We start from the raw sequence: 25,269 nt of genomic DNA, 5'->3' as shown, positions 1-25,269 counted from the left end.
TGATTGCTCTCTCACTTTCTCAACTGAAATACACAGAATGGATATAACACAATGAAAAATAAGGTTTAGAGTCTTTTGTACAATGTGGCCTCTGAATATCCTTTCCTTGTCATATATGATATGTCATAATACCAGCCCTATTCAATTGGCGGCCCAGCATACATCTGATATGACAATATAAGTAAACTAGCGGAAGTAACCAACAAGAGAGCCAGGCTATTTTGTTTCTTTCTCATCTCTGATGAGAGTTTGACATGCGCTGTACCGATAACCAATAACCTGGACTGACAACTATGTACGAACTAAGTACATGGTGCAATAAAACCTTTGCGAGTAAAAAGACAATACTTTATTAGTACACCTGTTTAGTATAAACATGTAGAACGCAATATAGGCTGCTCAGTCCATCCACCGCTGCTGTGTTTTGTCACAAGCACAGTGCTAGTTCGGCTAAAGATATCTGTCTTTAGTAACTGTTTAGCTTAGTTTGCCACGTACAATAAAATATGGCACATATAGGGTCAAAACTGAGCTGCTGGCTGAGACTAACCAGCTCCTGTCTACCAGCAGCAGGAGCAGGAAGAAGGACTGAAAGGGACTGAGTTCATCATTATTTCTAAACTTTACTGTTGTTGTCAGATTTTTACTTTTACTCAAATTTGTTTCCAGTGAGATATTAGTGACTTTGCTGTTGAAAATCCTGTTGCTGCTCTAGAAACATTTAGTTATAAATTATTTGATTATATTTTAAAAGAATATATTTTTAAAAGGCATTTTCTTTAGTACTGAAAAGAACTGATAAGAGTATCGATAAAGAGCTGAACCAATGAGGTGTATTAATAAGAGTGTATTATTAAAATTCTACAGATACCCATCCCAACTCGTGAGAAAAGGTCCGGCCCATCTCCATGTCCTAGTTTTAAAAACTGGCCCAATTGAATAGCCCTGCTATATACTATTTAATATGAGTAAAATCATAATTCATTGTGGAGCTGTTCGCTGCACATAGATTCGCTCTGCACCTCTGCTCACTCGCTTCCTCTCTCTCTCATAAATGTAGAAAAACAAATGCATTCAAGTTAACTCAGTCTATCTATTTTCTTAACACAATGCTGTCCGTGTTGGAGAACCATGTAAGGAGCCTAGCTAGAAAGGGTACAGTATCTCACAAAAGTCAGTACACGCCTGACATTTTTGTAAATATTTGATTCTGTCTTTTCATGTGACAACACTGAAGAAATGACACTTTGCTACAATGTAAAGAAGTGTGTGTAGCTTGTGTAACAGTGTAAATTTGTCCCCTCAAAATAGCACATCACGCTGCCATTAATGTCTAAACCGCTGGCAACAAAAGTGAGGACACCCCTAACTGAAAATGTCCAAATTGGGCCCAATGAGCCACTTTCCCTCCCCAGTGTCATGTGACTCGTTAGTGTTACAAGGTCTCAGTTATCGCTCTCACACTCCCTCATACTGCTCACTGGAAGTTCAACATGGCACCTCATGGCAAAGGACTCTCTGAGGATCTGAAAAAAGAATTGTTGCTCTACATAAAGATGGCCTAGTCTGAAAGAAGATTGCCAAGACCCTGAAACTGAGCTGCAGCACGGTGGCCAAGACCATACAGCGGTTCAACAGGACAGGTTCCACTCAGAACAGGCATATTGAGCATCTGTGGGTCATCCTCAAACGGAAGGTGGAGGAGCGCAAGGTCTCTAACATCCACCAGCTCCGTGATGTCGTCATGGAGGAGTGGAAGAGGACTCCAGAGCCAACCTCTGAAGCTCTGGTGAACTCCATGCCCAAGAGGGTTATGGCAGTGCTGGAAAATAATGGTGGCCACACAAAATACTGACATTTGGGCCCAATTTGGACATTTTAACTTACGGGTGTCCTCACCTCTGTTGCCAGTGGTTTAGACATTAATGGCTGTGTGATGTGTGCGCGGCGCCAGAGTTACACTGTAATTCTGTGGGAAACACTGTACTGTGCATTTACGGATGTTTCTGGTGGTTTCTCTTAAAGCTAATAAGCCTATTTCTACCATGCTGGCATTTCACAGGCATGCTGCTACATAACACCACTCCCTGGCAATCAGATCGCCAATCAGTGATCCATGATTAGACAATATGAAAACAGAGAAGATCGCGCAAGTCTAGTCACCATTAAACATTGGTACTTCTCTTTTAGGCAGGAGGGAAAGATTCTGCTGTCTGATCATAAGCTCTGCGATGTCATTTTGTCTTTGCACCACTGCACTTAAGTTTTCATTAAACACATTGCTGGTTTCAGGATCTTTGGTTCTGTGTTTGGAACTAGATATCTGCTGATTGATGTCCACCTGCTCTCTGGAGTGGAGTCTTAGGTATAGCAGCCACTTCAATAAATTCCAAAGCAGAAATTTCAGGCAACGAAGGACCCACTTCTGCCTTGCTTGCTTCCTCATGATAGATATTCATAGTGTCCTCATGGCTCCCATGTGGCTTAATGGGGCTCAGCCTCCCGATACACATTGTCCTCCTCCTCTGGCTCAGTCTCCTCCTGACTAAGGAGTACTTTAATTTTGGCATCTGCTTCCACAATATGGGCTTCTAGTTCCACCTTTTCCATCTTTGATTTTAATATCATTTTCCTCCAGCTGTAAAGCATGTTTTTCCTTTTAAAGCTGCAGCTTGAGCCTCCAGGCAGCTGCTATTTTAGCAGCGGAAGAGGCTTTAGATGATGTTGTTGACCTTTTTTGACCTTTTTGGAAATACTGTCCTGTGGTTCAAAAGGCATGTAGGCACTCCTGTCTCCATTCATTAATACACAAGCACAATTAATTCCTTTGTTTACTCATGACCAATGGATTGACTCATCGTAATCGCGTCCATCAAGATCCAGCAAACAGCAAGCTTCTATAAGCATTTGCCTAGCAATCCAGCTTGTTAGTCCTTTACAAGATGCCGTTCTTTAGCCAGTTTTTTGACTATGAAGTGGCTGACAAGATTTTCTAAGGAGCCACCTGGAGTCAGGTGGGAAGACGCCGACACACACACTTCAAAAGCACCCACAGAGATAGTCTGTTCATTTTAACTGAAAAATTATTTATTTATCTATACTCCGGTTGACTTTCCAACACTGGAAAAAAAAGACCAACACACAACATTACTAATGTGAAGCGTTGCGGTCAGAAAACTGTTTGCTCTCCGCCAACTAGCTCATCCACAGGCCCTCCCTGTGGTCTACAACAGTGGTTCCCAGCCTTTTTTCCTTGGCGCCCCCCCACTTTTATCTAAGAAAAGCTGAGCCCTCCCAACAGCATTACTTACTAATAGCGAACAAATCAAGTCAAGAAGTCAAATGACACCTCCATGGCTCTGTGTAAATCAGTGCCAGCTTCACCAACAGTCTCCTGGTGTTTTGCCTATTACATTACAAAATATAGGCCTACAGCTTGCACTAACTTAAGTGTTTTCAACATATACTTTACTTGGGCGGGCCGGACAGGTATAGTTGCACCTGCCAAAGTATATTTGCCAACCCACTTAAGCATTTTGCAGAGAAACGGTGAGGGAGAGGTCATCTGGTATTACGTCAACAGACACGCAGGAAATGTTACATTAGGGAGCGACAGTGAACGCGCCACTGCAGATGTCACTCACTAACGTTAAGTTTCATTTTCGATCCACATGCGGCGCACTGGAAAACTCAATCACGGGTGAGTTTATTAAACACGCCGACTTTATGAAACGTACTGCTGATGGAGAAAGTCAGCTGAGACACACACAGGGAGAGAGAGACAGAAAGAGGTGGAGCAAGGCGGAGCAAGGCGGCGTGTTTTCCGTGAGAGACCAGAGGTGCAGGCGAGGTGTGTGTGAGTGTGGGGAGAAGAGCGGAGGAGCAGATTCAAGGTGGACAATGACATGCAATAACCTACTGTTAATACAAATAGCCTACTATATACACCGCTATCGAGCCCACCCTCCACCGGCCGCCACAGTTGCACTGTCTTAATGAGAGCTCAACAGTCCAATGAGCGGGTATGTCGCGGTTCTGTCTCTCAGATCCGCGACCAGATTGTGGACTTTTGTGTTGTGATTGTGGTCTCTGTTTCAAAACCATTACAGCCCTACTACTAAGTAGTCTGCCTATTTTCAGTGAGGAAAAAATGTAAACAGACTTTTGTATAAATTATCTAGTGTGTTATCACGATTTTAAAAAAATGTGCAAACCAAAGTTTTTTTGACAACCTCAAAACAGATATAGCTTTGGGCACCCCCTGACATCTCTGGCGCGGACCCCAGGTTGTGAACCACTGGTCTACTTAATGGCAACCTATCAGCGCCACAGAGATGCAGAATCAAGGAGGAGAAGGTCAGTAAACAATGGAAAATGTCCTCCTAATTCATAAACCACAATATCAAAAATTGATCTGTCCTCTGATCAGGAGCATGCCCATATGTTGTCGGGAGTACTACTCAGTCACATTGAGTTACTCTGATGAAAGTCATGCTAGTTGGATCAGCCTGTGATTTAATTTTTTTTATTTTGGGGGGAATTTTGAATCCAGCCCTCAGTTGGTTGGTGATTTTGGTTTCTGTTTACCATTGTTACTTTGCTAATGTACAGTAAAGATTTTTAACTATTTTGTTCATTGAGGTCTGATGTGTGATTTTAGTGTTCCCTAAATTCTGGTGTGATAAACATGAGAATACCAAAGCATTTGTAATTGTGACAATTTTCTGGGAGAAGCAGTGCATTATGTGACATGCAGGGGTGCCCATATTTTTGGCCATGACAGTAGTGTGATTTGAACAGCATCCACTAGCCCTTTTCCTTCGTAGCTTTTTTGATTTGTGTCCAAGTTCCTTCTATTAAGAAATTTTCTTTCAGTAAATATATCAGCATTTATGTTTCTACCCTTAATATAGCGAACTAGGTCATAACATCTGTTACCACCAGGCAGGTGAAACAGTGCTCAGCTGTGTAAATTAAATTGGTTTAAGAATTCCTTTGTGCCTGTATCAGTTTGAATTTTAAACAGTGGCCTAAAATTATTTTGTATGTTGCTGATGTTATGTGTCTATACATTTGGATGGGTATAGCTCTGTAGAGCCCAAGTCAAATTTTCCACATGGAAAGTATCCATCCATCCATCTGTTTATCTATCATCTATTCATCTGTCATCTGTCGTTCTATTGTTCTATCTATTGATTTGTTTCTCCCTCTTGTAGTTGAACATATACACTGAACAAAATTATAAACGCAACCCTTTTTTGCCCCCATTCATCATGAGCTGAACTGAAAGATCTAAGACTTTCTCTATGTACACAAAAGGCCTTTTTCTCTCAAATATCGTTCACAAATCTGTCAAAATCTGTGTCAGTGAGCACTTCTCCTTTAATGAGATAATCCATCAACCTCACAGGTGTGGCATATCCTGAGTCCCAACATGCCTTCAGGAGTGTGAAGTGTCTTTTGCATCACCCTCCTGTTCCGTAACAGAATGCTTCTTAATATTCAAACATATTTAAAGCTATGAGACTTATAAGGCTCTATAGCTATACTCTATAAGAATCTATCTTTACATAATAATCAAGTACATGTGTATATGTATAACTATATCTATTCATCCTTCATTAAACAAAGGATATAATAATGAAAGTAATCATTAGTATAGCCCTAATAGGGTTAACGTCACTACTGCACATTAGGGCTGCACGATTATGGCCAAAATTATAATCACTATTATTTTGATCTATATTGAGATCACGATTATTTATCACAATTATTCATTGAATTTAGGGACAACATATTCCTATTGCTCTTTAAAATTTAAATAAACAGTCAACTGTTTTTACATCCATGATGTGCTGCATTTCTACTAATGTACAAATCTTTGCATCAAAATAAGACCGGTCGGTTGTCTGCAAGGCTGAATCTCCCATAGGGAGCATTTCAGAATCAGAGCGTTTGGCCTGCCTGATTTTGCTGACATGTTTAGGTTTTGTTGATTTGGTAATCAGTGCTTGCTTTTTGTGCTTCTTCTATGATTAAGTAGGTTATGTAGATAAATGGTCCTTTTTTGTCTGTTTTAACTGTGTTTTTTGTTGATTTATGATCGGGAGTATGCACAGGGTGTTTTATTTTAAAAATTGACTGGATTCTCTATCTTCTGTGTTTGCCCAGTTCGATGTACTCAGCTTGACACGGCTTCCGTCAAAAATAGACTTGTCTATTCTTCGCAGAGCGGAGCCGAGAGCTGTATCTGGCACACTTCTGGGACGCACTGACCAGGGGCGGTGGTGTGGTGGTTAGCACTGTCGCCTCACAGCAAGAAGGTTCAAACCCTGGTTACCCCGGCCTTTCTGTGTGGAGTTTGCATGTTCTCCCCGTGTCTGCGTGGGTTCTCTCCGGGTGCTCCGGCTTCTTCCCACCATCCAAAGACATGCAGGCTAGGTTGATTGGTTACCCTAAATTGTCCTTAGGTGTGAGCGTGAGTGGTTGTTTGTCTATGTGTGGCCCTGCGATGGACTGGTGACCTGTCCAGGGTGTGACCCCTCCTTGCGCCCGATGTCAGCTGGGATTGGCTCCAGCCCCCCCGTGACCCTGTACGCAGGATAAGCGGTTGACGATGGGTGGGTGGATGGATGGCCGCGACCAGCTCTGGCAGCCACGCCGCAGCAGACTTTGCTGTTTTCTCTGGACTGTAACAGCAGGAGGGTGCGCGCCCAGCCAAGTTGCCCCCCTTGGATTTAGGAAGCGCTCGATTTGATATGCAGCAGAGGTTTCCATGAACGGAGCACGCATTTTAAACGGCGATATCACTGTCGATCATGTTCATTTAATTGGGTGAAGCTAAAATCGTAATTGCGATCAATATTTGATATTAGTACTGCACATGTCAGGAGCCAATGAGGACAGAATGTTGGACAATGAATGGATTAATCGTAAATTGTATACCTCCTGTTGTTATCTCCACACCTACAGCATGGACAGGCTGACATCTGTTTGTTAAATAGGTATTTGTTCATGTGTTTTTGTAGCTGAGCTCATGTTGCTGTGTGTATGGAGGTAATATTACTAAAGAAAGGCTGCTTGTTTTTTGGTGATGTTGAGCTGACAGCTTACTGCACTTTGCAGTGTGTTAGTGGTGTTGACACCCAGCGACAGCGTGTTGCTAACTATAAACACTTGTCTATTGCCTGTGTGTTGCAGCATTTGGTCCGTGTGCTGCTGACTAAATACTCAACCTTAGAGCCCTGTGCTGATTGGCTTATTTGTAGACTTAGCTTCTATCCAACTAAACTTGAACTGAACACAAAGACGCATGCACACACACAAGGCTTAACAATTCCCCTAACAGTTTCTTTCAGAAACACAAACGGGCTCACTAAGCAGCATACAGCTGGGAGGGGGTGGGGGTTTGAGGCGTTGACTGACCCGATTCCTCCCTCTCCCTCAACAACACTGTGAGCGACAGAGGGTGCAGACAGGCAAGCAGCAGGCAGAAAGTGAGAGGCGAGCGGACGAAAGAGAAGACAAAGGAGGCAGAGGCAGCACTCGCTCTGCTCTGGATTAACCCTTTCTCCTTACTAAATGTTGCTTTTTGTGGATTTCTCTCTTTTACGCGTCTTTCATCATCCCTTTGCTCAGCCGTGGTATACTGTCTCTCTCACACACACACACTGTTTTCCCAGAGGATCAACAATTGGTGTTTGTGAACGGGGTCCTGGAGGAATGATCATGGATGGATGGAGGCAGAAGGGAGGACTGTGTCTGCTTTTCCCATGGAGATTGTGTCATTCTCTATCCTCCCTCTGCTGGCTGAGCAGTCTCTTTCCTCTCGCTCTCTTTTGTATTAAGGCACCCTCCCTCATTCCCTCTTTCCTTTCTTCCCTACCTTCGCTGCACAGGCTTTTGTCTATCTGACAGGCTTGTCTTTTTAACGCTCTCCCTACCCAGCGACCCCCTTTGACCGACTCAAAGACCAGACGAATCTGACTGCGAGCAAAGGCGTCAGGCTAGGCTAACAGCTAGCCACCAGAGCGGTGTATACACCCCAGGGTATCACTGCTAAGCTTGTTGTGCAAGTTGGATCTATGAGTGTGTGTGTGTCTGAGTGTGAGAGAGAGAGTAAATGAGTTCAGACATCACAGCAGAAGCATTAGCTGACAGATGACTAGTCGTTTCATTGTGGATTTGGTGCGACCTCAGAAGGAAGGAAGACAGCAGAAGGAAGGAGAGGTGCGTATGCAGAGTTGAAGGGAACACCCCTAACACTTGCTGCTCAGTATGCTCTCCTGAATAGATTCTGTGGACTTTTTGTCTGTCATTTCAACAGTGACATTACCATGAGAAAGTCTGGCCAACCCGGGTCTGGAATTCTTTATTTCACAACATGGTGGTGGTTTGATTTTCCTTCATTCATTTTTTACCACTAACGCTCCAGAATGGAAATTACGTGAGTTACTGGCAACTTGCAGCCTTGGGTCAACCATTTCACCCCAAATATTTAGAAATTTGCTTGTGGAAAAACTATTTTGACTCAGTCTTGTTGTAGATAGATTTACAATCTGTCTGCTCTCTGACACCCAACGGGGTGAAGATGAAGAAAACAAGCAGCAGCACGCTGAGGCGGGCTTGGCCCAGCTCTGACCTAGTAGAGTGCCCGTTGCCACCAGCGGTCTCTGGGAGTCGGCGCTCTCGCAGCGAGAAGGACTACAGAATCCACAAACACAGCAAGAGGATCCGCTACCCTCCACAGTATCTGTGCCAGAGTCCGCCTGCTTACATACACACAGGTATTGTACAACCGCACAGATGGAAGCACACTACAGGGTTTACCACAGGTTGAGAATGGGTGGGAAGCTGTATGTGCTCTTTAGGAGCTCTGACATTCTGGCTGCAAAATGGCATTGCTTTCACAAGTTTATGTTGTATTAGAAAGGTCACTTTAACTGTAACTTTTATTATATATATTCAATAATTTATATAAATATTTATATAAATGCATCAATATAATTTCAATACAAAAAAGTTTCAGTGCAGTATGTGAAACTAATAAAGGGCACTTATACTTCTATAAAGTTGGGAAGAGAGAGATATTTAGAAAATGGTCAAAAATTGTGCAGCAGTGTCTGAAATACTTTGAGACTTTGATACCTAATATAAGTCAAATTTGAAAAGCCATGGATACCCATAGTCATAATGCAACGTGATTACATTATTGATTAGGCCCTCGTGTGTCAAACTGCAGTTCTGTGAAATATTGGATTGCTCCTTTTAACTTGCTTTTGATGTCAAAAATGACTACCAAGGATCTGCATTAGTAACATAGATTAAAACAATTGTAACGATAGCTCCGAAGTGCCCTACTTCCGTGTTCACAGCCACCTACTTAGCTAGCGGACCTGATGATGGTTGTTGCTATGGATACCATTCAGTATCCATGGCAACACCAACCACCATCATTTGTGCCAATTCATTACATATTCTGGTAACTTGGCAGGAATGCAGGTGGTGTGTGGAGTTTCTTTACATTTGCTGTTTAGTGGAAACAATGAGCAGGCTGCAATTGTGATACATGAGTGTGTGTATCTTAGCATTAGCTAATGATGGCTAGTTCTATGTTCTTACGTGTTGTACATTGAGTGGCTCATGGAGCATTGGGACCTGCATGAAGTTCACAGAAATTGGAACTAACATGTAGGGAGATCTCTATCAAGTTTTTTTGATTAGCAAATCGGTGTAATGTTATTTTGTCACTCACACCATTACGCACAGATACATTGACAATCACACACTCAAACATTAACTCATTTATGAGAAACAGTAGAGCTCAGTAAAGAATCCCGGTAGAGTTTGGTAAAGAAAGACAACAACAAAAACAGACTACCTTTTTTCACTACAAAAGCAAGATTAAAAATGAATACATAGCCTCTGAAAACAAACTACTATTATTAAATGTATTCCAATTTCTATCCGTGAATAAAAACTAAATTAATTAATTACAGTTTCAATGAAACAGTGGTGGTTGAGTGTCGAGGTGTGGTGGATGTGGTCACACCAGAGCCTAGCTTAGCAGTTTGTGAACAGTACAACAGATTCAGATTACAACGAAATTGAGTGCAGTCCCGATGGTGCATTCCCGCATAACAAATAAAACAAATGATGACAACAAAGTATAAAATAAGTAGGGGTGGGAATCCAGGCACCTTATAATTTGATTACAATTCAGAGAACTATGATGCAGTTTTAGAACGCTGCTTGATGCATCTTGATGCATATTTTTTCCATACAGGATTTCTGGATAACTACCAAGAATTTGATTTGCACATTAAAATCCAAAAGAAACATTTCCTCATTAGCTTAAAAGGATTAGTTTGCATTCCTAACCTCAGCCCCTCTGTGGTCACCATCCTTTCCTCTGCTCCACAAGCTTTCACCATCATTTTCTGCCACTCGCTCTGTCTGTTTTGCTCACCACACACTCGCTACACACACATTACACACTGTTCCTTAAAAGACCTAACTTACACTGCTCTGATAACAGCACCTGTCTCGTACATGTCCTTTGCTATCCAAGCGTTCAGTGTTACTGTGCTTGCATGAGTTGTGCATTAATATTGATGATGGTGTGATTTTTTTTTTCAGTGGCACTCATTCAATCAGCAGCGGTGGTGTTGATTGAATATAGGGGAACACTGGTCTCTGTTATGTGCAGACCACAGCCTCTGCGGTTGCTGCCCTTCCGCACTTCTGAGTTCTGCCTTTTGTGTTCCGTCAACATTACGTTAGCAGTTACCATTAAGAAAATCGATTTTTGAGAATATTCAAAGTCCGTGTCTTGATGCATCTAATATATTTTCCCTACCCCTAATAAAAAGTTTGAGCTGAAAAGAAATCAAGGTTCTAAATATACAATAAAAAATGTAAAGTGTGTAAATGACCCAGTTGCAGTGTCCCGTTCCATGAATGTAACTGCAGGTATTATAGTGCTGATAGTCACACAGTACCCAAACAGTCATTGTCCAGTTCTTGTATGACTGGGGTAGAAGCTGTTCGTAAGTCTGTTTGTTGGTGATTTGATTGACCTGAAGCGTCTACCAGATGGCAGCAGGTCAAACAGATGATGTCCAGGGTGGGATGGATCTTTTAGTATGTTGGCTGCTCTACTGAGGCAGCAAGAGCTGAATAAGTCCTCCAAAGAGTGCGAGTAGTGAGCAGCCAGTGACCTTCTGTGTAGTATTATGACCCTCTGAAGGGCTCTCTTGTACGATGCTGAGCAGCTGGCATGCCACCCAGGGATACAGTACACTCTCGATGGAGCAGCAGTAGAAGGACAGCAGCAGTTTCTCCTTTAGGTTGTTTTTCCTGCCGACCAGGAGGAAGTAAAGTCTCTGCTGTGCCTTCTTGACTGCTGCGGTGGGGTTGGTAGTCCAAGAGAAGTCTTCACTTATATGTGTACCAAGGAACCTGACAGCAGTGCCCAAGCATGAGTGCAAGGGATGCTTGCCCTCCACTGATACATTGTCCTAGCAATTTCACCATTTAAAGGTTAAGTGTGTAAGTTTTAGTGACTTCTAGTGGTGAGGGTTTCAAATTGCAAGGGATTGCAATAAACTCTTCACTCACAGCCCCTCCCCTTTCCAAGCGTGTAGGATAGCTACAGTGCCCCGACACAGGACAAAAGGTGTAATCTCTGAGACTGCAGAGTTGCCAGTCAAGAAATTAGGTTTCTTTAGATAGATATATTAGGAAATTATATTTACTAAATTATTAGTAAAGCCAGATGTTATTGTGAATATTATTGTTAATTGTTCATCAAACAACAGCAACACCAAGAAAGGAAGTGCTACATGATGTGGCATACTCCTGTAATACATTTTACTGTAATGTAATCATGCATTTTGTTACATCTTGGAGGGTTGGCTTATCTGGACTAACATATCAAAGTAAATAAAAAACATCTCAGCAGCTATTACATCTATTCAATTTTCAATTCAATTCAATTTTATTTATATAGCGCCAAATCACAACAACAGTTATCTCACAGCGCTTTTCATAAAAGAGCAGGTCTAGACCGTACTCTGTGATGCTATTTACAGAAGCCCAACAGTTCCTACCAAGAGCAGCACTAGGCGACAGAGGCAAGGAAAAACTTCCTTTTAAGAGGCAGAAACCTCGAGCAGAACCATGGCTCAGGGTGGGCGGCCATCTGCCTCGACCGGTTGGGGTGAGAGAGAGAGAGAGAGAGAGAGTGAGAGAGAGGGCAGGAGAGGAACAGAGAGAAAAAGAGAGGGATGGAAGGAGAGAGAGAGGGGAGGGAGGCAGCCTACACAATATACACACACAGAGGTACAGACAGTAAAGGTGATGAATGAAAAATGGTACAGATATTTATAGTAGTGTTAATGATAATAATCGTAATTTTTATGATTATAATAACAATAATAACAATAGGACTAGTAACAATAGTCGTTGCAGCAGAGGGTGTCGAGCAGGAACACGGGGGCAGCAGGTGACCCGCAGCCACAGATCCAGACTCCACAGCTCCAGAGCCAGAAAACCTGCAGGAAGTGATAGGAGGAGAGAGGAGAGGGACGAGAAAGCACAAGACTACCAGAAAGGGGAGAAGTTGTGTTAGTAACATGCAATAATGGGATGAGGTTGCATACAGAGGGAGAGAGGAGCTCAGTGCATCATAGGAAATCCCCCGGCAGTCTAGGCCTATAGCAGCATAACTAAGGGATGGTTCAGGACTCACCTGAGCCAGCCCTAACTATAAGCTTTATCAAAGAGGAAAGTTTTAAGCCTACTCTTAAATGTGGAGATGGTGTCTGCCTCCTGAACCCAAACTGGAACCTGGTTCCACAGGAGAGGAGCTTGATAGCTGAAGGCTCTGGCTCCTAGTCTACTTTTGGAGACTCTAGGAACCACAAGTAACCCCGCATTCTGGGAGCGCAGTGCTCTGGTGGGGTAGTAAGGTACTATGAGCTCTTTAAGATAAGATGGTGCCTGACCATTAAGAGCTTTGTAGGTAAGAAGAATGATTTTAAATTCTATTCTGGATTTTACTGGAAGCCAATGCAAAGAAGCTAAGACAGGAGAAATATGATCTCTCTTCCTGGTTCCTGTCAGAACACGTGCTGCAGCATTCTGGATCAGCTGAAGAGTCTTAACGGACTTTTTCGAGCAGCCTGATAATAAAGAATTGCAGTAATCCAGCCTAGAAGTAACAAATGCATGGACTAGTTTTTCTGCATCATTTTTAGACAGGATGTTCCTGATTTTTGCAATATTACGTAGGTGAAAAAAGGCGGTCCTTGAAATTTGCTTAATGTGAGACTTAAACGACATGTCCTGATCAAAGATAACTCCAAGATTCCTCACAGTGGTGCTGGAGGCCAGGGCGATGCCATCCAGGGAAACTATATCTTTAGATAATGCATCACGGAGGTGCTTGGGCCCTAGAACAATAATATATATATATATAATATTTCCTGATAATATTGCCTAAAGGAAGCATATATAAAGTAAAGAGGATTGGTCCGAGGACAGATCCTTGAGGAACTCCATGACTAACTTTGGCATGCATGGAGGACTCATCGTTAACATGTACAAACTAAAATCGATCTGATAAATAGGACTTAAACCAGCTTAGAGCGGTTCCTTTAATGCCAATGAAATGTTCCAGTCTCTGCAATAGGATCTGATGGTCAATGGTGCAGCACTAAGATCTAATAAAACCAGTACAGAGACAAGTCCTTTGTCTGATGCAATAAGGAGGTCATTAGTAATTTTCACCAGTGCTGTCTCTGTGCTATGATGAGCTCTAAATCCTGACTGAAAATCCTCAAATAAACTATTGCTTTGTAGAAAGTCACACAGCTGTTTAGCAACTGCTTTCTCCAGAACCTTAGAGAGAAATGGAAGGTTAGATATAGGTCTATAGTTGGCTAAAACATCCGGATCAAGTTTGGGCTTTTTCAGAAGAGGTTTAATTACAGCAACTTTAAAGTACTGTGGTACATAGCCTGTTAATAAAGATAGATTGATCATATCTAGTATAGAGGTGCTGACTAAGGGTAAAACATCTTTAAGCAACCTAGTCGGGATGGGGTCTAAGAGGCAGGTTGATGGTTTAGATGAAGAAATTATTGAAGTTAGTTGGTAAAGATTGAGGGAAGCAAAACAGTCTAAACATATATCTGGTTCTACAACTGTTTCTAAGGTTCCTGAGTTAAGAGATAAGTTGGTGCCAGTTGAGGGCAGGTCTTGGTGAATTTTGTCTCTAATAGCTAGAATTTTATCATTAAAGAAGCTCATGAAGTCGTAACTACTGAGAGCTATGGGAATACTTGGCTCAATAGAGCTGTGACTCTCTGTCAGCCTGGCTACAGTGCTGAAAAGAAACCTGGGGTTGTTCCTATTTTCCTCTATTAATGACGAGTAGTACGCTGCTCCGGCATTACGGAGGGCCTTCCTATAAGTTTTAAGACTATCTTGCCAAATTAAACGAGAATTTTCCAGTTTGGTGGAACGCCAATTCCTCTCAAGTTTCCGCGATATTTGCTTTAATTTGTGGGTTTCAGTATTATAGATCTAGTGCAAGTGTCTCACGAACATAACCGACACATTTCTGTTCACGTAATGTTAGCAAAGCCAAAATAACTTACAGCTCTGGAGAATAAGGTTACATGAAATTCAACATTGACAAGGGAACAAGTTACTTCTCTCTGTGATTATGCCCATCTTCGAGCTAAAGCTATCAAACAACAGTTTTCATTTGCATCACAAAAGTTGCACTAACTTAATTACGGAGATCCACATGCTGTCAGCTCATACTAAATAATACGTGTAACGTTAGTCCTACATTTTTCCAAGTTTCACTTCTCTTCTAACTTCTAATAAACCAGATGACTACTCAGAGACCGCAAATTAATATTATTATTAGTTCTTCTTCTATACATTCAATTTAGTGACGAGTGTCTACACTGCCTGAATTACACAAGAAGAAAAAGAACAACTTAGTGACGAAACGCTCTGTAGTGCTATTTGTCAGTTTTCGGCTACTGTAGAAACATAGCGCCGTCCATCTAAGGGGGGACCTGCGGTTATTTAGATAGGAATAGCTCATTCAAAGGTAATAAAAACATAACGGTTCATTATCTAAGGTCTTTATACACCACATAGTTATGGATCTTGCATTTCTGTCAATAAGTCCTCAGAAATATTACACACTGGACCTTTAATGTCATTAGAGACCGAATTCTGCTACCTGTTTTATGATATCCGACATGAACAAGATGTTTAGATGGGACTCATGTTTGCTCACATGATGTATGCAAAACATTTACTTACTCATCAAGAGAAAGACTAACTTTAAATCAAAACCTGATGCCAAAATTAACATCAAGTAAGTGAAGATAGACCAGAAAGCACACTATGTCATCCTCAGATCAGTTCTAAAACTGGCCATCATGCACCTCCTATGAGGAATGAAACCTGTGCACTCTGCCGGACCTCTTATGAATAGCTAGAAGAAGCTGAAATGGCAGTTGGCAAACTGCTGCTGCTGTGGCTCTGCACTTGTATGATATTGACAATGTTTATCATTGACACTTTGGATCCTTGTTTAGCACTGCAGAACAAACACCTACCCGTGTCCCAGAGGCTATCAGAGAGGGTAAATCACTGATACTCATTTTTGGCTCAAGTAATATGTTACTCTATGATGTGGGTGAAATAAGAATTAAGCAACCAACAGTTTCACTACAGCTACAATGATAACCAGCTAATTCAGCCAGCTGTTACTTAACATAGCTAAAGTCACTGCCATAGGTTGTCCTTTGTCATTTTGATTGTTTGCCATTTGTCAATATATCTCACCTCATGTGAGCTTGTCAAAGGACAGATGCCAAAGACACGGTAGTGGAAGAAGAGAGTAGTGTGCTTCTCTTTGCTGACCATGATAAACCGTGATTGATAACCCTCCTCCTTGAAGCATTTTGGTTTCATTTCTTTCTGCGTCTGTTTGTCAACCTAAATGAACTGAAACAAACACTGAGCTCAGTGCACGGCTGGTGACACAAGAAGAGGACCAAAGCGGGCCTATCCACGTGTCGAGTGTAAGTGACGCTTTGGTGGCTGAGTGGTGTGAAGTTAATGATTTTAAAAGCTCATAATCTGAATCCCATCACAATTTCCTAAAGTCCAACTTGGCAGAATTCCGTTGCATGTTTGGTCCAAGCAGCAGTCCAAAACCCAAAGATATTAAATTTAATATTATAGAAGACTTAGAAAAGAAGCCAATTTTCACATTTGAGAAGCTGTAACTAGTGAACTTAACCTAAAATAATGATTTCAATTATGAATCAAACCAAATATTTGCAGATTAATTTTCCATAGATTGACTGGTCAACAAATGGATTCATTGACTAACTGTTAACAAACTCCCACGACTTTCTAGCAATGTGAGTGTGAGTGGTTGTTTGTATATGTGTGGCCCTGTGATGGACTGGTGACCTGTCCAGGGTGTGCCCTGCCTATCACCCGATGTCTGCTACGATTGGCTTCAGCCAATCCTGTACTCCGGATAAGCGGTTGATACTGAGTGAGAGAGTGAGTGACTTGCTAGCTAACCAGCTAGATAACTGCAGCTGTCTTGAATATCTAATCAGCACAGCACAGCTTGCTACTGTCTTCCTCCATCCCTGATAGGTCAATAGGGCATGCAATTGGACCAGCTGATGGTCCAACATAACATTTTTCCCCCTCCGGGCCAGTAGATCCCAATTTTACTGGCCCCTTGCATATTTTGCTATGCTAATGAGTAATTCATACAAAAAATAATTGATTGATTTTCTCCTTATATCATATTAAAGATCTTAATTGTTCAATGGAATGGAATTGTTAGGGCCCGAGCACGACCGTGTGAGGTCCCTATTGAATTTGCTCAGATTATTTTTTATTTTTTTATTTTTTTTTTATTTTTTTTCTGCAAAGTAGGCTCAACTGACATGGCCTAAACATTCTCGAAAACTCACCAAAATTTGCAAACATGTCAGAACCGGTGAAAAATTTCGTATTCTACAAGTTTCGCACATGGGCGTTGCAAAATGACTCGCTAGCGCCACCTAGAAAGTTGGAAAAAATTAGCCCCTCGTTCACGTTCAACCTACATGTACGAAATTTTCTGGGGACATGTATCATATCAAGACGCACAAAAAAGCCTCAAGAACCCATAGCCTAAAGTCAACAGGAAGTCGGCCATTTTGAATTTTACGGCCATTTTTGGATGATTTACACACTTCGTACTTTAACGAACTCCTCCTAGGGATTTAGTCGGATCGACGTAAAATTTCTGCTGTGCCTTCTAAAGGCATTGACGATGAAAAGTTGTGCTATTTGCGCGTTTTCGTCAATGGGCGTGTCCGTGGCGTCGATGATTTGCTATGAAACAGGAAGTTGTTGTAACTTCAGTGTACATGCTCACATCTGGACCAAACTGTACATCTAGGATGAGAGTCCCGCCCTGAACACATGTACATGCCGACATTCACCCACAGTCATAGCGCCACCTGCTGGCAACAGAAAGTGACCTTTAACGAAGCAGCCCCCGCCGCACGTTTCACCTACGTGCACGAATTTTCTGTGGTACGTGTATCTTGTCCAGACGCACAAAAAAGCCTTTAGGAGCGATGCCCTAAAATCAACAGGAAGTCGGCCATTTTGAATTTTACGTCAAATTTTGGATGATTTACACACTTCGTATTTTAACGAACTCCTCCTAGGGATTTAGTCCGACCGACCTCAAATTTGTGCTGTGCCTTCTAAAGGCATTGAAGATGAAAAGTTGTGCTATTTGCGAGTTTTCGTCAATGGGCGTGTCCGTGGCGTGGCGTCAAAGATCAAGTCTTCGCCATGACACAGGAAGTTGTTGTAACTTCAGTGTACATGCTAACATCTGAACCAAACTTTACGTGCTTGATAACTCTCCCACCCCGCTATGGAGGACCGATCCTGACACAGTCAGAAATAAATACAGAAATAAATAAATGCTCAATAAATAAATAAGCTTCCAATTAAATACACAAAAAAATAAAGTAAATAAATAAATGTTGGTATTAATTAAATTATACAAGGAGACATAAATGTATATATTTTAATTAGTGCCTTTACTTATTCACCTTTGTTATAATTACATTATTTATTTATTCTCCCTTATAATCTTCAACTTTATTTATTACTAATTTTTTTAATATATTTATTTATGTGTGTGTTTTAATATTTTTGTCTGTTTTATTCTTCCTTTGTATTTTTCTACCTTATTTATTTTCACCCATGGTATTTATTTCTGCCTGTCCTTTTTAAATTTCTGTATGCATTTCTGACTCATTATGCAAATGAGGAGGGGCTGTGTCTCAAGGGGTCATCTTCTCTGCTATTGGTGGACCAGTCAGACAGGAGAGCTCTAGGCCTACTCTGCCTGCAGACATCAACGATCTTGCCCCTCACACAGTCAGATGGCTTCCTTCAGTGCGCTGAGGTGTTTAACAACTCTGAAGACACTACCAGCCATGTCTTCCTTCTCTTTTCACGTAGACGCTCCGACAGACAGTGCTTTCAGTTTGCTGCATGCATGGACACAGAACTGCGGTACAGCACACAGTAACGATGAAATGTGTGCTGTTATCACATTCTTCCTCTGTATGTACACATAAACAACAAGGCAGGGAAATATAAAAGGAATTTATTTTATTGTTTGGGTACATTATTGTTCAGTGTACATGCTCACATCTGAACCAAACTTTGCGTGCTTGATAACTCTCTGACCCCCAGACATCTACACGTCAATACCGATTTATATTCATAGCGGCAAGTGCTATGTAGCTCCACATAGGGGACACAGGAAGTGACATATAGCACCTTCATGCGGCGACATAACCGCGTAGGAAATTCACAGCCGCACCGGCAGAGCTCCAGAATGTGCAACTCGGCCGGCTCACACGCGGACGCGCTTACAAGTGCGAGGGCCCGCCCAACGCTGCTTGCAGCTTTAATTTTATTTGAATTTCCCTGTAAACAGAAAGCAGAGTGATATTTGCTTTTGCATATTTAAAAACACAAAGATGGGGAGGGACTTGTTGCAGACATTGATTGGCGTTTACAGTAATTTAGCCAATAGCACTGAATGTGACCACCCCCACTCCATCATGCAGACTCTGTGCGGATTGTTTCCAGCTCCCTGTGAGTGCACACTGCAGCTGGACCGGGGCCTCCTAGACTGACAGAGGCCATTTAGACGACTGGGGAAACGGGGCAGGTGGTTTTCTTGATGCGTTTGGCTCTTGGCCCCCCATAGCTGACTCAGCTAACAGGACTGCTAGCGCGGTTTCGTTGCCGAGGTCCGGTTGTGGTGCCCAATGTACGCTTCTGGATGCCATTATCCTGGCCTGAAAACCTCCATTGCTTCAGCTGAGGTGTAAACACTAACGCACTCCCCAGGTGCTCCAAGCTCTTAGTCCGGACTGAGCCCGCTATGACCACTAACATTAATTAGTTAATGGCCACGGTTAGAGGTTACTTTAGTAACTAGTAACGCTATTTGTTCATCTGCAAACTCTGTAAATCACAGTGAGTTGAGAAAGAGCACCTGGGGGACATGAGGAACTTTAGGACACCGTTTCAAAGTTGCCTTTGGAGACGGTGTAGGACATAGGCAGCAAGGCAGCTGATTTCACTCCACTTCGTCAACTTGCCAAACTTAAGTTTTATGTCGAACCCTGTATCTGCTTCGAACGAAAGTTTCAATTTTGAATAAAAAGTGACAGCCCCAGCTGTAATGCTTGGATTGATTTATGTATTTATGTCACACAAGCCATAAGTAGAGCTCAGTTGAGGTTTTTGTAAGTCTGGCAGTAGGTCTGGCTTAGCAAACCCATATATGTAGTTGTTATTGGTTGAGGGGCAGCTGGCTGAAAAGATCTGGTCGGGGTTGTTTTTTAGTGTTGAATGGGATTTATTCGTTGCATCAGATTTCTTTTACAAATGGAGCAGAGCTGAGCAGCATACTCCCAGAGCTTCCTCTGGTGTCATAGTAACCTCAGAGGGCTAGTTGGAATAGATCCAACTGTCAGCAGGAGAGTCTCATTCATTCACTGTCAACACCACTTTAATGTCTGTTTGGACAGACTTTGTCTTATGGCTTGTCCTTTTGTTAGTTGATCTACATGCAGACGTTAGTCAAAATCCAGCTACTGCTGGAATTGTGTTGTTTTTAATAGGGAACCAGCAGTTCTGGATTTCAGTGTTAAAGAATTACATTTAGCTGACGCTTTTATCCAAAGCGACTTACGATTGCTATTTATGGGGGGGTTACGAGTCTTGCTCAGGGACACACTGGTGGATGTGTCACAGTGGGTTGTACCCGGGTATATCACACCAAAGGCATGCGTCTTATCCACTGCGCCATCACCACCCCAATTGGCACTCATGTTGGTAACTAAGCTTATTTTCTTTCTTTGTGTGAGATGTTATATGGATATGATATGGATATCAGTCTCACGTCTGTGTGTCTTACCATATAGACTGGAAGCAGGGGAAATAGCTTGGCTGGCTGCTGTTTGCAGACCTCGAAAATCAAATGTTCATGTTTGCTCACTTCAATTTAGTTTGAATGGTTTATTATCATGTACAATACTTTGCAAGAGTTTTAGGTAGGTTTGGGAAAAAATGCTGTCTAGTATGTAAGAATGCTTTCAAAAATAGACAAGTTAATAGATTATATTTATCAGTTAATAAAAATGAAATGGAATGACAGAAGAAAATGTAAATCAAATCAGTATTTGGTGTACCACCTTTCAAAACAGCGTCAGTTCTTCTAGGAACATTTACACAAAGTCAGGGATTTTGTAGGCATCTTGTCAGCTATATGATTAAACAATTATAGCAAAAAGGTTATAATGATCGTAAAGTCAATATATAGGTTGAAACACAATCATTAACAGCTGTGTTGGAGAAATACAGCTGGGTGAGGAACAGCCAAACTCCGCTAACAAGGTGAGGCTGCTGAAGACAGTTTACTCTCAAAAGAATAAGCAGAGCAACAAGACACAAGGTAGTTATACTGCATCAGCAAGGTCTCTCCCAGGGAGACATTTCAAGGCAGACAGGGGTTTCCAGATGTGTCTGGCCAAGCTCTACATAAGAAGCACATGGTCAGAAGTGGCATTCATGGAAGACTTGCGGCCAAAAAGCCTCTGATATGGAAACAAGCCCAAGCAACTCAACTATGCACAGAAACACAATATAGATTGGCTGCAGCAGAAGGCTGGTGGTAGTAAAGCATGGTGGAGGTTCCTTGTCAGTTTTTCTGCATTTTTGCAAACGGAGATGGGGATTTGGTCAGAATGAACAGTCTCCTCAATACTGAGAAGTATAGGCAGACACTCATCAGTGAGACATCTGATTGGCCACAAATCTATTCTGCTGCATAACAACGAGCCAACACGTACAGCGAAAGTCATTAACGACTATCTTCATCTTAAAGAACAAGGAGTCATGGAAGTGATGGTGTGGCCCCACAGAGCCCTGATCCAGTCTGTGATAGATTACATGAAGAGGCTGAGGCTGCCTAATCCACATAACGACTGTGGGGAGTTATCTAAGATGTTTGGGCCAACCTACCTGCAGAGTTCCTTCAAAAACTGTGTGCAGGTGGACCTAGAAGAACTGATGCTGTTTGAGGCAACGGGTGGTCACACCAAATACTGATTTCATTTAGATGTTTTTTCTGTTCACTCACTGCATTTTGTTGATTGATAAATATAATCTATTTCTGAAAGAATTATTACTTTAAAGCATCTTTCCACACCTACCTGAAACATTTGCACAGTTCTGTATATACTCTTCAAACTGCATGGGATGAAATTGTGCCCTGCATCTTGAATTAGTTTTGTTTGTTGCACCCCTGTGATGGTTCTTACTGCATGTCCCTGCTCATGAAACTGAGATTGCTGGGATTGCATGATATACCAGATATTTTAACACCTCTTTCATAAACCTGGCTATATTACTTTTCTGTCTGGCCTTATAAAAGTAATGTGACCACACATGCTCTGGCCATGTCCCACCATACTCTGCTTGATGATGCCCAAGCAGAACAACAATAAATGTGAAGTGATCCACTGCTGCAAGTGCAGTGTGGTTCAGTCCCTGTAAAGTGTAGGTGTGGGCTAGTGTAGTTTTGTATTACCCTCTGCCTTGTGTGGATGAAGTAACTGACTTGTTGCCTGTGTGCTCCTCAGACTGCGACAGTACTGTTGTGCAGAGCCAAACAGCAATTTCAGGTTTCATTTTTCAGCTAACCACCACTGGACAGAAAATGAATCGGCAACTATTTTGAAAATATACAAATCTTTCGAGTAATTGTCCTGTCAACAATGTGAAGCACTGGTTCAGCTCCTTGAATGGATTTAGTGCATTTCTTTATTTTATATGATTTCTATTTAATATGATTTTGAGTTGAATATTTATTGGTGACTGTTTTCTAGTGTTTTACATGTGTTGTCACATGAAAAGATATAATCAAATATTTACAAAAAATGTGAGGGGTGAACTGACTTTGTGAAATACTATATATTACACTATATATATATAGTAGTAGTGGAAGTACTCAGATCTTGACTTGAGGCTACGTTAACATATTTAATAATAATCTGGATAAAACCATCAACTTCTTAAAATAACTCCAGCACAGAGAAAAGAACAAAGAAATATTAACACATTATATAAATGCAGTAGTTTGGCAGGTCTGGATGCAGAATGGACCACATCAGGTCTGGATCCGGGTCAGCTGTTAGCTGTAAACAGTAGCAGGACTAAAGTTAAGGTGTGTTCACACTGAAAGCGAATCCAGCGATTTGGGCAGATTGATTACATACAAAGTCAATGCAAAGAGGCGAATTCCTGCGAATTCGCTCCCAGCGGCGCGAAAGAGGCATTTGTTGTGAAAATCGCTGGTTCGAGCGAGTTCACATTTTTCAACTTGAGCGAGAAATTCGCTTGATACGATGTTGCGAAAGCCTATCAGCGGTGAGATTGTCCAAACATCCCTGGCGTCTACGGAGCGCTGTTTGGAGAGTACCTGGCAAGCGGTGTAATGACAATCCACTGGCCGACGGAGAGCTGCTGAAGAACGGGGAAGTGTACGGGGAGCAGCTCTACAGCTTTTGGACAAATAAACGCCCGTAGCCGGTCTGGATTCTGCTCCGCGACAACTACGCCGTTTACCCGCGGGAGGAGCTCAGAGTTAACTGCTTTTATTAAATTAGCTTTTTACTTTAGTTTTTGGGATTACAACTTGATTTATCTTCACTCGCGCTTCTCAGCAGCTAGCTTCCGTGCACATCTGGTTCCACTGTTGTTTTTAGCGCCGGATAGCAGAGTTCTATTGGATTACTACTTCATATTTATATAAAAAACATTTAGACATACATTGCTTGGAGAAAAGAAAGAGAGAAAGTTGAACTACCTGTTGAGTTTAGAAAATATGCATCTGTAACTTTATTCCAGCTGTCATTGTACTTTACTGTGAACAGGTTAGCATAGCCCTGCTCGATCTGAACTCCGTTCAGAAAACAAACATTTTAGAAGTTGTTGTGCTGCTGACTTGCTGACAGACCTGACAAAGCATGAATTCATATTTCTAACAAATTGGCATCATATTGTAGTTATTTCGGCATCAGTTTGATCCGTTTATTGCAATTAAATCACAGCAAAAGGTTTACTTTGGGTTCATATAGCGGTAGTATCCGCGGGCTGTGTTTATTCGCTTTTTGCGTTGTATGTGAACACTCAAAATGTCCAGCGGTCAAACTCGTGAGTAAACTGAGGCGAATCTTAACTTCGCTTTCAGTATGAACTCACCTTTACGGTACGGCTAAAACTATAGCACAACATCACTGCGCTGTAATAACGTTAAGCATTATTAAATGTCACATAATTAACAAAATAGATATATAATGTCAGTCCAGTGACTGTTACCTGACAACCAAATTGCCTCTCATTCTCCGACGCTGGCAGTAACTCAGGCTGCTGAATGAACGAAAGACTGTCTATGTGAGCATTAACCGAATAGTTCATTCCTGCTCCACAGTGGCCGAGCATTCACGTGACAAATTAACGACTCAAATCCAGAGACCCACAGAGTCGTGAACTAATCATTTCTGTTTCCTGTGCTGACGGAGCTCATGCAGCTGCCATGTGACGAGTGACCTAAAGAGTCTAAGACTATTCACGCATGCGTGAAAATTTACTCACTCGCTTTCAGCCGCTCGCTTTCTCTCATTCGCTCGTCCACTCACTCGCTATGCAAACACATTGCACTGCAATTAAAATAACGTTACCTAACTCCACTGCTCTTATAACAGCACCTGTCGCGTAGATATACAAAACATTACGTCAAAAGACTGATTTTGCACTATCCCTACTTTACTAATGACAACATGCTGCTCTGATGAGACATTTTTATGTTTTTCCTAAAATGATTTTTAAACATTTTGTAAACTTACAATGCATGCCTCTCATTTGCAGTTCCTCACTTCCATAAATTCAGCCCTGCAACAGAAACATGTACATTCCTCTGAAATCCTAATGACTTACTTGCATTTTAAGAACTTTTGGATACTTTCAGGTGGTCGTTTGTTTTTGACCTCACATGTGACTTAAAACTACTGTTTTAAAATCTAGTAAGTATCTACATTTTAGAGGCTTTAATTTAATTAATAGTCGGTTGATAGTTTTGTTTACAAGTTTGCTTGGTAAATGAGTGTTGTTTTGTGAGTTAATGGACAGAGAGAGAATTTGGAGCTTTTTGTCTTGTTGCAGACTTGTACTTTCCTTTCAATGGCATCAGTTCCTATATTGTCAATCAGTGTGGCACTCTAAGTTGTTAGTCTGCTTGGTCTTGTAATAATAATGTGGCATATAAACTCATGCTGGGCATTGTGAAACAGAAATTTGTTCTCACAAACACCGCTTTCTAATGAATTATCTTTTCATACAACACAACTCCCCATAAATGTAACAGTATCACATCATGGGGTTCAATATAACATTGTCTAGATTGATATACTTTTCACAAGTTTACACATATAAGCTTTTCGTTAATCCCGTCTGTTTAATAAAAACACATCTCTTGGCTGTGTTTTACTAATGTTTAACTTTGTTTTCGTCTCTTCCACACCTCCCTCCAGTGCTCTGGAAGCATGGAAAGCTGAA

The 25,269-nt window shown here is 41.7% G+C and overlaps 1 protein-coding gene across 2 annotated transcripts in view; it reads left to right on the top strand.

Moving 5' to 3' along the window:
- The window catches only part of LOC119888786 (storkhead-box protein 2-like), an 87,865-nt gene that overhangs the window by 21,252 nt on the left and 41,344 nt on the right, over positions 1–25,269 (top strand). The window contains exon 1 of one of the 2 annotated variants that reach the window (XM_038699514.1): positions 6,987–8,786. The exons of the other annotated variant lie outside the window; for it this stretch is intronic. Coding sequence (XP_038555442.1) covers positions 8,591–8,786 — 196 coding nt within the window. The 5' untranslated portion in view covers positions 6,987–8,590. Of the gene's footprint in view, positions 1–6,986; positions 8,787–25,269 lie in introns of those variants that run through there. 2 annotated transcript variants of the gene reach the window in all.

The sequence above is a fragment of the Micropterus salmoides genome, unplaced genomic scaffold, assembly GCF_014851395.1.
Source record: "Micropterus salmoides isolate LMB-PRFRI ecotype aquatic unplaced genomic scaffold, ASM1485139v1 Ms_hic_scaffold_5, whole genome shotgun sequence".
In the NCBI taxonomy this organism is placed as follows: domain Eukaryota; kingdom Metazoa; phylum Chordata; class Actinopteri; order Centrarchiformes; family Centrarchidae; genus Micropterus; species Micropterus salmoides.
The sequence above is the reverse complement of the archived record's forward strand: the minus strand, read 5'-3'. Positions and strand labels throughout refer to the sequence as shown.